Source organism: Poecilia reticulata, linkage group LG19, assembly GCF_000633615.1.
Source record: "Poecilia reticulata strain Guanapo linkage group LG19, Guppy_female_1.0+MT, whole genome shotgun sequence".
Lineage (NCBI taxonomy): Eukaryota > Metazoa > Chordata > Actinopteri > Cyprinodontiformes > Poeciliidae > Poecilia > Poecilia reticulata.
Genome location: NC_024349.1, coordinates 27,891,696 through 27,906,513, shown reverse-complemented (window position 1 = coordinate 27,906,513; position 14,818 = coordinate 27,891,696). Strand labels below are relative to the sequence as shown.

Genomic DNA, 14,818 nt, shown 5'->3' with positions numbered 1-14,818 from the left:
CATGACTCCAGACAGTGTTGTAGTACTCGAGATCGGTCTTGGTCTCTCGGTCTCGGGCGCTGAGGACTCGGCATTTTATTTCAAGACCAGTCGAGACCGCAACTGTGAAAATATCTAACATATCTAAGAAATTGTTTGGAAACCACTGGGGGGCGCAGGACAAAAAGTTTGGGAACCACAGGCATACATGTATCTACTTCTTGCTTGTTGCTCCTTGGTCAGTGTTCATAATTGAGCGTCAGGGCATTGCCTCAATTGTTAAGTTTAATGGTGCAGACGGTGGTTTCTGACATGAGTAACATGGGTAAACACCCAGGGCGTTATCTTTTTACGGATGGCACGAGACCACCGCTGTTCGTAGCACAGAGATGGAAGCAAAGCAGAACAAAGAGTTTGTTCAATTTAACATTGGTTAAATTTATTAAGTATTTAATATTTAGGTGTTTTATGGGAATATGGGTTAAGTAATTTTGATCATATTTCACATTTTATCATATCAAGTAGAGCGCGGCACTGGTCTTGGGTCCGAGACTTTTAGGGTCGGTCTCGGACCCTAAAAGTCTTGGTCTTGTCTCGGTCTCGATACACTCTGGTCTTGGTCTTGTCTTGTTCTCGGGTTAGGTGGTCTTGACCACAACACTGGCTCCAGAGCCATAGCTTGCTGATCCTTGGTGGTGAATTTTTGACAAGGTTTTTTTTGGTTGATTCTTTCCTCCCACTCTTCATGGCGGAGTTGTTGAACAGACTAACCACACACTCATCCTGATGAGCGAACTGTAAATAAGGATTGCTTCAGGATGCTTCACTGGTGGATCATCACCAGCGCCCTTCCTTCTCCATATTCCGGACATTGAGATGGATGATACATGAGGGAAGTAACTTTGCCCCAGCCTGCAGTAGTCTTCTCATTAGAGTGATTTCAGATGATAATGTGTATTTGTGTTAAGAAACGTTTTAAATCTAATTAAGGTCTTCATAAGGAAATTGTTTTATTCACTGAGAGAGTATTTTTGACTTCAAATTTTCCCAATTAAAATAAACAAAATAATTTTATTCACTTTTTTGGAATATTCATTTAATAATTAGTCATTTTTACAACTGTTGAACCCAGTTTGAATTCACTGCTTTCAAAGCAAATCTTGTTTTAAACCACAGAACTAACAGAAACCTAGAGGGGACAAGTTTTTCCACTAGGTTTGTGGGTTCATGTAGTTGATTATAGGTCTTCCAAAATGGCTTTGAACTTCACTTTTTAATTTTACCAATACCTTCATTATCAAATTTACTGAAACAGTAAAATCTTGCGCAGTGTTGTCCCCACCAGCACCCCTCAGTGCTCTGAGAATAGAAGTTATTCATTTATTTTAAACAAACATCATCAAAAAAAAAAAAGAAATCAACACAAAAATCGATTGACACTACATAGACAAAGATATTCAACAATGTTTTCACATGCTAAAAACTGGGCATTAGAAACTATTAAAATCTTCCTCTGAAAAGAAAAACTTAAATTAATTGCCTTTTATAATGTTAATAAGCTTTTAGTAAGCGCTCAATAAAACACAGAAACTGTGACTCAGTTTGGGTTTTATTCATTAAATCATTAGTGGTTAAGCTGTGTTGCCAGTCAGCAATCACATACAGACAAAGCAAAAGCAGAAAACTGGATCGGCTCCATCCAAGAGGTTGGATATTAAAACAGGGGAGGTCACTAAACACAGTCATACATGGAAATGGCCTGAATTTCTCATCTTTGTTTTATAATACTTTGGGTGGCTTCCATATGATGCACTGTGCAAAAACAAAAGTTTAGCATGGCTGCAGAGTTCAGAACAAGCACATGTGATGAACAGCGAGAAGTTCTGTTGAAGTTAATAATCATTTGCTCAGATAGCGCGTCACATTATGTACACAAGACAGCAGGAGACATAGCACAAGTAAAATAGTGCTAAATCTAACCTGGAAGTTATGATCTCAGTTACTTTTGGAAGCAGAAGTCCTGTTTAAAATTAATGTTTTGAAAAATACGTGTTTCATAACATATGACCCCCTCTGCTGCCAAAAATAAGAACAGTTTTTATGTACATTGCTGGAGTGCAGGGTTGCCTGAATCCTGTCCTCAGTAGCAGGCCTCTTGGCTGAGGGGAGTTTTCATCTGGTCCAGGATGTTAGAGAGGGGCATGCAGGACAGGAGCCCCCCCAGGACTGGACTGGACTTGGGAACCCCTGCATTAAGATCCTCTGAACACAGAATGGTTAACATTTCTGATTCAATTTATTTTGGAACAGAAAGTAGTCAAATTAAAATTCTCAACACTAGGGGTCAGTCTTACACAAAGGCATAATAGGTTTAGGTTCAAAGCAGCCTGTTGCTAGGATCAACTGTTGACCTGGTTTCCCTCTGGTGTGTGTGTGTGTGTGTGTGTGTGTGTGTGTGTGTGTGTGTGTGTGTGTGTGTGTGTGTGTGTGTGCGTGCGTGCGTGCGTGCGTGCGTGTGTGCGCGCGTGCGTGCGTGTGAATTCAGAGAGAAAGAAAAGGAAAGCAATGTCATGTAATGTCTTTTTTATTGGAAATTACAGTGATATGGTCAGATATATATGCATAAATGGACAGTAAAGTATGAAAAAACACAGTGTGTGAGCAAGTCTGCCAGCACTAAGAAGGTATGAAAGAAAAATAACACGATAAGGTGGGAAATGTTTTAGAAAAAAACTCAAACAAAAACAAGAGTTCTGCAAAAGATAGAAGTCACAGCAGATAGCACTGTGCCTATAAACAGATAGATTAATGAGAAGAAGATAATATTTAACTCATGATTTAAATAGATAAACAGCAATGGAAATGTCAGAAATGGTTTGGTGAATTCATATGAGAAAGACATTTCATTATAGATAAGAAAGTGAGTTTATATTTGTGTTTCTTTTGTGAAAGAGTGTATATTGAACAATGACATAATATCTTCCTCTCCTTCTTTCGTTTTTCCTCTTTTCTTTAATTACTTTTTTTTTACACTAATCTCATTGTATATTTTTGTTACACTGATTATGGTGCTCCCTCTGAATCTGATTATGATACTGCTCAATATAAACAAAGCATGTGTCTTATTCCCTCTTTATCTATTCTTATTCAAAACAACTAGAATAAAAACAATATTTTTTTACGTATTTGTTAAAACCTTCATTATGTTGTGACAGTATAACATAAAACAGAAAATCTGTGAAAAAAAATCAAACTCTTCTGCCTCCTTCCTGCAGTTCTACTACCATCTGCAGAAATACACTTAGTTGTCAGAAACAACTAATCAGATTCAAGAGGCAGGTCTCTGTGTATGTGCTGCTCATACCCTTCCTCTTACTCTCTGCTGGGCTACAGCTAGCTCCTCACACCAGAGTCCGCCATTAATGCTCAGGTTAGTTAGCTTAGCCACTGATTATGTCAGATAAACAGCTCTCCAGTAATGGTAAGACGTTTCTCCACCATTAGCACATTGAACAGCGCATACAAGAGGTTACTTGACAGCACTATGCCTCTCCTCTTGGCTCTGATTGGTTGTTTCTGATCAGTAGCTGTGTATTTTTGCAGATTACATTTAAACCACAGACAGAAGGGCTCATGTTATATTTTCACAGCATAGTGATCAAAAAATATTTATGAAAGCTACATACGTTAGCTTTAACAAAATTCTAATTCTAGTGCTCCTGGTCAATGGAAGAAAGAAGGGAAAGCATGTAAAATTATCTCCAGATTGACTGATTTTCTGCTTGTGTTTGGTTTTGGCCATCATTTCTACTCTATTATTGGTGTAAGCTGGTGACACAAACACATGTGGCTACTTATGTAAAATTGAGGAGATTTAAAGCAAAACTTTAAATGTTAGTTGTTTGTTATCAGTTTTTAGGTCTTTGTGAGTGCTACAACAGTGGTCCCCAACTCCCGGTCCGTGGACCAATTGGTACCGGGCCGCGCAAGAAATAATTACCGTAAAAATTTCCGTTTTATGCATTATTTGAGTCTGGAGGATCTTTTATTTTGAAAATCCTTTAACCGGATTTTCTCTGTTACTTGCAGAAAGGGGCGGGGACGGACCACTGTCAGTCTCTTACCTTATTTGGAAACGGGACCATTGCACTCCGGAAGTGAAGGGGGCGCTATTTCCTATATTATCCGCGGCCTTCCGTTTTAATTTTCTTTTGAAATCTGTGATATAGCTTCATCTTTAGGAAGGAGTTTCTCTCTCAGCATGTATTTGAACTTCTCTCTTTTATTTACTTAAGCGCAGCTCACCGTTTTTAACAATTTTGCTTTCGGTGTACTTCTAAATCAGCTCCTTTTTCGCATCTTTTCTGGCCTGCTACTGCCTCTAGTGGCGTGGTGGTGGTAGCACAACTAATATAAATACATTACTAAGTCAGAATACCAAAGTATTATTTATTATTAATTCTCGCATAATTGGAACTGCAAAAGATAAAGTCCCTCACAAAACACCATACCTTTTAATTTTCTTAAGGAAGTAGAGCTAATTAAATGACATAAACAAGACCTTAAAGTGGTTCCAGTTTCACTCGATGGCCAACCTGTTGAAACTACGGCAAGTTTTATATACCTTGGATCATTCCTGGACAGTCAGCTCAACTTTGCTGAAAACACTGGTTACATTTTTAAGAAACGTCACTCTATCTTTTAAGAAGACCCAGTGATCTTGGGGTTACCTAATAAGTGCAACTCGTCCAAAACCTCTAGTTAGTTAGAAGTAACTTTAGCTAACATTACCTCTAGTTAAGTAATGTTAACATTTTAACAATGAGTTAAAATGTTAAAACTTAAAAATTTAACTTAAGTTTAAAGTCATCTCGAGTTTTAACTGTTGAGTGCTTTAGCTTTTCATTTCCTCGGCTGGTTTGGTCACATGAGCTGCAGACTAACAGACAATCTTTTAAGAATACTTGGAATAGCAGGAAAAATAGTAGGTAAATAGTGCTAAACCAAAACAACTCTGTCTAAACTGTTTAGAACATCCATCCTCTTTTTTTGTCAGTTTGAGCTCATGAAGGCATTACTCTGTTCCTCTGGTAACTATAGAACATCTATTAGAAGTCATTAATTGACAGTGCAATAATTATTCTTAGCCAAATTAGCCACAACACTTAGCCAAAGTGTTTACTTGATGCACTAATTGTTGATATTATGATTCTATTAATTAGTTTTATTTTATTGTTTTAGAGTCAAAGAAAAATTTCCACCTTGGAAAACTAAATAGTTTAATCATATTTTTTCTCTCTACCAACTCTACCAACAAAACAAAAATGTGGATTATTGCTTGTTTAACAACCCTGGTTATTCGTCTAATTAATTTGTTTGTTATTGACTTTTGCTCAATTAAATTTCTTATGTATATTTTGTATATGGTATTTTTATTGTTGTTGATAATGCTGTTTTTCATGTCTTATTTCTTTTTTTCCTCCTACAAGTGATGGAGATATATAGATATTATATATTAAATATCTATATATAATATCTATATTATATATATATATATATATATATAAACAACAAAGGTGTTGTTTATGTCACATAATTAGCTTTACATCCTGAAGAAAAATATGGTATTTTAGAAGATAATTTATCTTTCACGTTGCCAGTAATGGCGAAATTAATAGTGAATAATAAAGATTTTGTGGTATTCTCGTTGAGTGACATAATTATATTAGTTGTGTTACCACCCCCACGCCACTAGAGGCAGTAGCAAGCCCGAAAAGATGCGACTAAGAAGCAGATTTAGAAGTACACCGAAAGCTACGGAAATTGTTAAAAACTGTGAGCTGTGCTGAAGTAAATAAAAAAGAGAAGTTGAAGTACATGCTGAGAGAGAAACTCCTTTCTAAAGATGAAGCTACATCACAGATTTCAAAAGAAAATTAAAACGGGAGGCCGCGGATAATATAGGAAATAGCGCCCCCTTCACTTTCGGAGTGCAATGGTCCCATTTCCAAATAAGGTAAGAGACTGACAGTGGTCCGTCCCCGCCCCTTTCTGCTTGCTGCAGCGAGGTATACTTGAAAATTAGTAAGAAACAGATGTCTTTGGAAAGTTTCCTTGCAAAGGGGAAAAGGCCCAGGGAAGAGACAGGAGAATGGATTTATCCCGGACCGGTAGGTGAGTCCCACATTACAAGCCCGCTCTGCGTAACATGCGGCGACCGGCTGCTAATGAGGCAATGAAATTTAAAGCTGCATCGCTACGTAGAGACCAAGCAGGCTGTGTACAAGCAACACTTCGGGTGTTATTGTCTCCCATCACTCCCAGATGGGACCGTCTCGTTGCAGAGAAACAAGCTCAGGGCTCCCGTTAGTCATTATCGTGAGTTAAATTTTTCACGAAAGTAAAATGTTCGTTTTTTGTGGCGGATCTGTATCTTATTTTGAAGGGATATGTAAAGGTTACCATAGCGACCAGAGTCAGAGCGTTTGGGCAGTGGTCGAGAGGAGAGGAGTAAAGCTTGTGAGTATTAAGTCTGGTTTAGACTGCAAGATTTATGAATTGTCGACCGATTCTCCAAACCTCTGTGACCACAGAGCTGATAAAAGTACAACGGGTTGGATCGGCTCGTATCTCCAGCCACACGGCTGGAGCAACACAAACCGATTCCAGTCAGAACATCCCGATTCCAGAAGAAAATCCACAAAACTCCCAACACAGCATACGGGAATTTAGAATAACCAAACACGGATGACGATGTAGAAGCAGTAGTGATAGTTTGTGGAATCATTTTAAGAGATAAAAGACATAACAAAAAGAAAAGGCRGTGGATGAAAGACGACGGGAGCAGCCGCTCTATTTGCTGCACTATGATTTGGAGGTGAGTTATGTTTTTTCATAGTTGACATTTTTAATTGAATAAACATATATGATAATGACCTTTACATATAATAATAATCATTTCCACATATCATATCCGATGTCCATCGGATTCAGTTGCGCGATATGTCAGCTGTTTGGGATTCCCCTCTGTTCTTACGTCACCACGTTTTCTGATTGGCTACCTGTCACATTCAGCAGGTTGTATTTCGTTCCCAGTCAGGGAAAAACCCCACAAGTTGCGATAAAAAGGCCAAGACAACCCAAATTGGGTATATTCAGGATTTAGCGGGAACACCAACATGCAGAAGCCTTATCTGACGGTTCACGCCTCCCCCCTGCCCCCCTCCTCCCCCCCCCAGCCCTCCGGGGCCGCAGGAAAATGTCCAAATCTTGACCGGTTCGCGATAATAAAAAGGTTGGGGACCACTGTGCTAGAATATTAGACTGAAGTAAATGTGTGATGGACACATCCAAACTGATATTGCTAATGCTGTGTTTTCAGAAGACACTGTAAATCATCTGTCATTAGTAGAAATGGTGGCCAAACCTGTGAAAATAGGTCCTACATATCATCACTGTCCCAGTTATTGCAGTTATTGTTGAATATACTTTTTAATCCAAATCAAGCCTAAATCTCAGTGCAGATACAAAGAATTGGTCTGAATGGATGAAGGTTTCTTTGCTCTATATTTAGTCGCTGTCTTTATCATCATCATCGTCCTCCTCGTGTAAGGCATCATGGCTCTCCTCTTCTTCATCCTCATCATGCTCTTCTAGATCCCCACCTCCATTCACCATCTCCATCTCAATGTCCACCTCGGCGTTGTCTACTTCCACATCCTCCCCGCCTATTGGCTCTACTTCCCTGGACACCTCCACCATCTCGGTTCCTTGGACCACCTCCACTTCACCCTCACGGATCTTCTTCACGTGGAAGGTGAAAGGGGGCACCTTGTAGACGGCGGTTTTAGAGCGGGCGTAAACAACGTGGTCCGGTGTAAAGGCCTTCTTCATCTTGTCACCAGATGTTTTAATCTTCTGTTTTCGCTCAGGGTTCACACTCATACGCGTTCCAAGTTTACCCATCTTCTTTTCAATGTTGTGACGTGTCTTCTCCAGATTCTCCTTTGTCTTCTGCTTTGTCTTCTCAATGTTTTCCTTCGTTCTTTGTCTGGTCTTCTCCAGGTTCTCCTTTGTCTTCTGCTTTGTCTTTTCAATGTTTTCCTTGGTTTTTTGTCTGGTCTTCTCCAGGTTCTCTTTGGTCTTTGCTCTGGTCTTATCCATCTTATCCTTGGAGAAGACGGTCTTCAGGTTTTGCACCCGCTGCAGACTGGTGCGCTTGATGCGTTCAGCTCGGGTCTCCTCAATGGTGTCTTCAATTTCCACCCCCTCTTCATCTGAGGAAAGGTCTACATGGGGTTTGTCCTCCTTGTCGCCCTCTGCTGCTTCTCCAGGTTCCTCCACAGCCTCTTTGAGCTCTAGCAGACTGCCTCCTCTGCTTCCTGACACAGACTCAGAAACTTTCAAAGACTTGGAGATGCTGAGTTTTGAAGGCACTTTCACATCATCCTGTGGAGAAAGAAACATAAAGATTTTGATGCATACTGAACAAGATCTTGCTTGCATATAATAACCATGAGGTCATATCAGCAAGTGCAACATAAAACATATTCAGTACTTAGAGAAGAGGATAGTTTTTGAATTTGTATTAGTTTTCACTTTCATAGATTTTTTTAATGCATTTCATATGAAGCTATGCTGTAAAATAAACTGCAGAGAAACATCATAGTTATAAACTACAGTGACTTTCAAAACGATACGCATGAGCAAATACCAAAAAATCCTACAGTTGATTAAAGTTTCTAATAAGATTCATGTTTGTTGAATTCAAATTCCTCTAGACTGAAGCTGAAACAAAGAATTACTTTAACAATCTGCACATATATGCAGCCTTTTTACTGTAGCTTTTTATTTTTTTTATTTTTTATTTTTTTATTGTAAAATATTTTGTCCCTAAATACATTAGTTTATACTTCTAAGTCTAAGTCTGTTTGCCCATTTATTTTTTCTTACTATGTAAAAGTTATTCCTCAGGCCACAGTGAGAAAAAAGTGGAATCTTTGGCCTGATGCCACGAAGGACAGTCAGAGAAAAATGAGGAGGATCATTGGAATGACAATAACTGAAGGGTGTTTTCTGCTGCAGCTGTGGAGAAAGTATGTGGCAATAAATTCAAGTTGGGTTGGAAAGATGCATTTCCCCTTTGGCTCTTATTAAAAAGATGAGATGTATATAGTGTTGACATCCAGTTACACGCAGGGGCATGCAGAGAATATTTCCCTCTGCTACCTTATACTCAGATTGCTTCTTGTTTTGGACCATGGACTGTGTTGAATTGTGTAAACGGCTTAATTAAGTTACCTGTGGAGGGAAACAGGTTAATCTGAATTCCAGTTCAGATTAACCAAATCTGAACTGGAATTAATTTATTAATGAGATTTACTTTAAGCGTGCTCATCTTCGTTTGTGATTAACTTTGTAAACTCCATCTAAATAAAAAAAATAAAAAAAAATTAACATTTTTTTTATTTAAACTGGGTTCGGTCTTCTTGGATCAAACATAATTTGTCATTTCATAAAAAAACATTAATACTGTGACCCTGAGTACTCTGCCGGCGTGTCAGGACATCAAGTCTGAGATTAGGAATAGAATGATTTATTTTGTGAAATATCAGAGTAATGAATAAGACAATTTTTGAAAACTTTTCTCCAAATATAAAAGTTTCCATAAACTAAGATTGTGCTTTTTAACAATTTGGGGAGACCCAGATGATGATAGCCTATCAGAAGCTTTTGTAAACTGGATCTAAATAAATCAAACTAAAATGAACTTAATAACATTTTTTATTTAAACTTGGTTTGGATTTCTTGAATCAGACATAATTTGTCTGTTTCAAGACACATTTTGTCTTCTGACAGGCTATTTCCCAACATCTGAGCTAAATGGAAGAATATGTATTTTCAGGTGACACCTCAAGCACACTGGGTTGTTTTTTGTGTGACATTATGGAAAAATTCAGAGAAGTCTGAACAGTGCATGGACCTCCACCAGTCTAGTTCATCCTTAGGTCCAATTTCCAGATACCTGAAGCTTCCACATTCATCTTTTCTAACAATTATATCCAAGTATAACGATCATGGGAATTTGTTCAGGAAGGAGGTGGGTTCTGTTTCCCAGGGATGAACTGATTCTTGTGTGAAAAATGTGAATCAGTCCCAGAACCAAAGCAAGGACTTAGTGAAGATGCAGCTGAAGCTGGTAGCATAGTGCAGAGCCACAAACCTGACCCGGTTCCATCTGTTCTGCCAGGAGGAATGGGTCAAAACTCTAGCAGTCTATTGTGGGAATTACCTGTGGAGGGAAACCCAAAATATTTGACCTAATACAGACAGCTTTAAGAACATTTGACCAAATACTGGAAGAATGGATGGAAACTATGCTTTAAAGTTGTGTTTATGAATCATTATTCAGTCATTCAGCAAACAAATCATTTAGATCATCTTAACTGAGCTAAAACGGTAGGTAAGTCTGATTTCATGTCAAACACAGAGAAACAAAGATGTGTGTTTTTCATATAGTTTGTGTAAATATCTGGGTATATATGTCACCTTACCGAGAAGTGGAGAGAAGTTTCCTCTCCTGAAACTTCTCTCCACTATTTTGCCCTCCTGCTCTCATAACCTGGATCGTACTGAACAGGAAGGATGCTCAGAGGACAGCTGTTCCACCCGGACTCCTGAATGTCTGCATGTACAGCTTGTTATTCCTGCTGTGTTTTCCTCTGGCCCTACGCTGCCTCTTAATGGAAACAGCAGAGAACAAAGGAGTCCCAGAGTGTGTGAGGCGGCCGGACTAAGGTGTGGAAAACCGACATGTTTTTCTCCTGTCATTCCTCAGTCTTGGAAAACCATCTGTCCAACAGGAAGATGATAGCATCAAAGTGTTAGCTGCAAGGTATGGGAATGAGAGCAGAGGGTGGAGACATGTCTATTGTGTTCCCTTGGAGAATGCTGATGGTTGTTTGGAGGTATTGTGCTACAGTATCTTGGGTAAACTTGACCTTGCAGGAGGGATTTAGGCTTTCCTGAGCAGCTGTGTTAACAGGCAGAGAGGAAATGAAAAACTGCCTCATTTTCAAACAAACCATGTTGGATTTCACTACAGCAGGCCCTTTGTACTAACAATAATCTATTATAAGGACCTAAGTAAAATCATATAATGATTGCTTTGGTACTTTTTAATAAAATGTAACCTTTTAATGTAAAGTAATAAATGCAGCCATGTAGCACCTCGTATGCTTTTTGTCATCTCAGGTTATATTAGACAGACAAAAGAAAAGTAAAAACTGTAGAAATCTGTAAGGGGGCACACAAAGTGAAGTGGAAGACAAAAGTGATCCAGGTTTTAACATAAATGAATACAAAATGTCAGGTTCTAATTTTTTTTCACCATTTAGTTTGATCTCTTAAAAAACTCCAGCTGCCTTACCAGAGCATGGCTCCATTAATCCCATCAGAACCTCATCAACCTGTCAGCAGGTTGATGAGCAGGTTGAATGCGTTCTCTGTCACTGCAGAGAAAGCTTTCTTTACTGTCTAAGCTATGATCAGTGTTACTGAGGTCACAAATGGCCACAACAGTCGACTGAAAGCTGCTTGTTTATTTGCACACAGAGCATTTACACTGAACATGCGCCTTACAGGTTTAAAGACGATTCCACTTTAACAAGAAGTTGCTCAGGGATAAATGCTTCATCATCAATTTCCTTAACTAAAGAGACTCAAAGTAATCTGTCACTGGGTAATGAGTCTAAAGGAATTACTTCAACAGCAGAGGAAATTCTAGGCTGCATGCTTTTCCATGTACATGGAAAGAGTTATGGGAAGTTTAGGTATTCACCTTGGTGTTTCTCACTTCCTGACCCTCCTCATTTAATGGGACATTGTTCTCATTGAGGCAGCAACCCCAAAGGCAGGAAGGTACAGTCAGAGCCATGGAAAATAGATGAACAAGGTACGTCATCATTCTAAGTGTGTGTGTGTCTGTGTGTGTGTTGTTGTCAAGGCAAGGCATTGAGACATAGTTTTGCCCACATTGCTTGCAAAACACAAGCAGACAATTTCCATATCTAACTCAGCCCTAGATTACGAAATAATTGCGTAGAGGAAAGTTTAGGGGAGGTGTTTGGAGTACAGGAGCAGGCTTCTCTCTAAAGCGCAAACACGTCGTTATGTGTTATAAATAACAGAAAACTGATCCCCTGTGGTCCTCTAAGTTGGATCTATGATTGAAAATGAAAAACAAAACATATTTGTAAATCAATTTTAGAGATTTTGAAATATTCTTATACATAATGTATTTGCTAGAGATATACATTTAGCCCTATAGGGGATTATCATTGGTCACAGAAACTTTGTGTTACATAAAAATAAAGATAAAAAACTGAAAAGATACATTTTTATGCAAATTTGGATACGTGAGTCTAAAATCTGAAGCAACACAGATTCTAATTTTTTGCTTTTTTGTTGAGTCACTTGTGAATAAATGTATCCACTTATGCTAATTTGATACAAAAATAAAATAATTTATTACCTTATTTTAGTAAAAGCCAATGTTAAGTGCAGTTCACACCACACATGGCAAATATTCTATGTTTTTTTAAAAGCAAACGTTAAAAAAAACCCAACAAAAAGAAAAGTTCATTTCTTTGCCTTCTTTGCCTTCATGTTTTCTTTGAAGCCAAAAGTGTTGTTAGAATTCTGATATGTAATGAATTGGTAAAATTAAAACCCATGTAACAACAGTAAATCAATAAAACATGCAACTTTGAGGGGATTTGGACAGCAGCGACTGAAAAAAAACATTTCAAAAAAATGTCTTTATGAATTTGAATGAATGAATTCGTTGCTCTATTAAATTAAAAGGAACATGAACTTCCCCTCAGATTACACAACTTGTTGAATTTGATTGCATTTGAATTAAAACAGCCACTGTTCTGGGAAAAATGTCTCATTACTTATCCCAGAGAACCTGGTTGTGTTTTTAATTTTTCAGCTGACTGATTCATTGTGTAGGTTAAGCACTATGAACACTCTGAGTGGCAACACACTGCAGATAGTTATGGCTTTGGATTAAAGATAAAAATGAACAGCATCATACAACAGAAAAAAACTGCATGGGGTTTTATGTGAATGGGTGTAGAGAAAACATTTTAAAATGACTTTATATAGCCAAGATAAGGACTTCATATAACATTTGGGTACTGTGGATGGAAAGTTTGGCAACAAGGTAGTCAATAATTAATCCTGATATTGAGCCAAATTCATTCTCTCAAGAGATTTTGCGTAGCAGCACAAAATATGATTTTGACTGCAGGCATGAAATCAACTAAACAAAAAACAAAAAAAAATTACAAAAGAGGGATTGCAAAGTGAATATTCTGGGCTGGTCGGAGTCCCTCAATAACAGGAATGTTGGATGTGATGTAAGTTTGGACCTCTGGGCTTTTTGAAGGTTCAACACTGAGGAAAAGCCCTTGGTTTCACAAAGAATGATCTGAAACAGTGGAATGTACTCCGACTGCCTCCTTGTTCCTGACAGTTTTATCCTGTTGCTGTAGGATAAAAGCTAATAGCTCCCCACATGTTTTTGTCCATATTTGTTCTGTGTTACCTGCAAGAATATTCTATGGTGGAGGTTATGGCCTAAAGTCACCCAAAGCATCATAAGGTACCTTCCAAAGCTGTGGAACATTATGAGCTAAATTAAAAACTGACAAAGTTTAACTACCTATACATTATCACTAGATGTCACCATGACAATGTGGTGCCATACATGAACAAACTATACTGCCTTCAATGAAAGAAAATGCCTTGAGCTATTGGTGTGTGTGTGTGTGTGTGTGTGTGTGTGTGTGTGTGTGTGTGTGTGTGTGTGTGTGTGTGTGTGTGTGTCTGTGTGTGTGTGTCTGTGTGTGTGTTGATGTGTTGCGTTTGTTGGTGATACCAAAAAGCTACTGACTGGTTTTCATCCTGCATATGTGCTTCTAAAAGTGTGTGACTGGGCTGCTCCTCCTAACTGCTGGCCAGGCAGCATGAGGAGCTGTTTCTGTATCTGAGTTTGGATAATAAGCACAACATAGGAGCTTCTCACACTGCAGCCACTCACTAGGCAGTGAGAGAGAGAGAGAGGAATCCTGCGGTAACACACCCAGCTCTGTTTCTGGTTTCCTTTAAACTCAAACCACCTAAACTCCCCTGCCAGATGTATGTGTGTGTATGTGTGTTTTGATTTGACATTCCATCACACACATGCAGGGGAGGATTTTCCAGCAGATCCCGGAAAATGGGGAATCCTTTGGTCATCTCTGCTGATGTAGGAGGAAACTTAGAACAAAGTTGAAGGCAGAGTTCTCTACTTCTGGAATGGCAAGAACGCAAATTAATTCACAAATTCATCTTACAACTTGCTGGTTGTCTACAGCTGTTAATTATTTTAATTCACATGGAAACACAGATATCTATTGAATTTTATGAGTCATCATGTTCTCCCTGACCATACACATGGGCTGGCCACAACAAACTATGGTAACTATGGAAACTTTAACACACCACAGTTACAGAAGAACACTCTCAAACCAGGGAGGGGTTTCAGCAGCGACAGGAAAGCAAGGGAGGAACATCAGTTGGAGTTTAGTTTGTCAGATAAAAGTTATCTTGTCCTGAACAAAATATATTCAACCATTTTGTTGAATACTTTTGCTGCCAGACATCTAGCTGTAAGAAGTGGACCATTTAGGTAGAGGTCATCAAATCCAGGCCCAAGTTGGTGCATGAGGAGCTGTTTAAAAGTGCTGTAACTTTTAGATCTATCCAGGGGCGGATCTAGAAAAATATTTAT

At 38.6% G+C, this 14,818-nt stretch overlaps 1 protein-coding gene across 1 annotated transcript in view; it reads right to left on the bottom strand.

Moving 5' to 3' along the window:
- Positions 1-7,185: 7,185 nt before the first annotated feature.
- Positions 7,186-14,818, bottom strand: part of cavin1b (caveolae associated protein 1b) — a 22,311-nt gene continuing 14,678 nt past the window's right edge. The window contains exon 2 of the mRNA XM_008438185.2: positions 7,186-8,427. Within this exon, the coding sequence (XP_008436407.1) occupies positions 7,549-8,427 (879 nt within the window). The 3' untranslated portion in view covers positions 7,186-7,548. The remainder of the gene's footprint in view (positions 8,428-14,818) is intronic.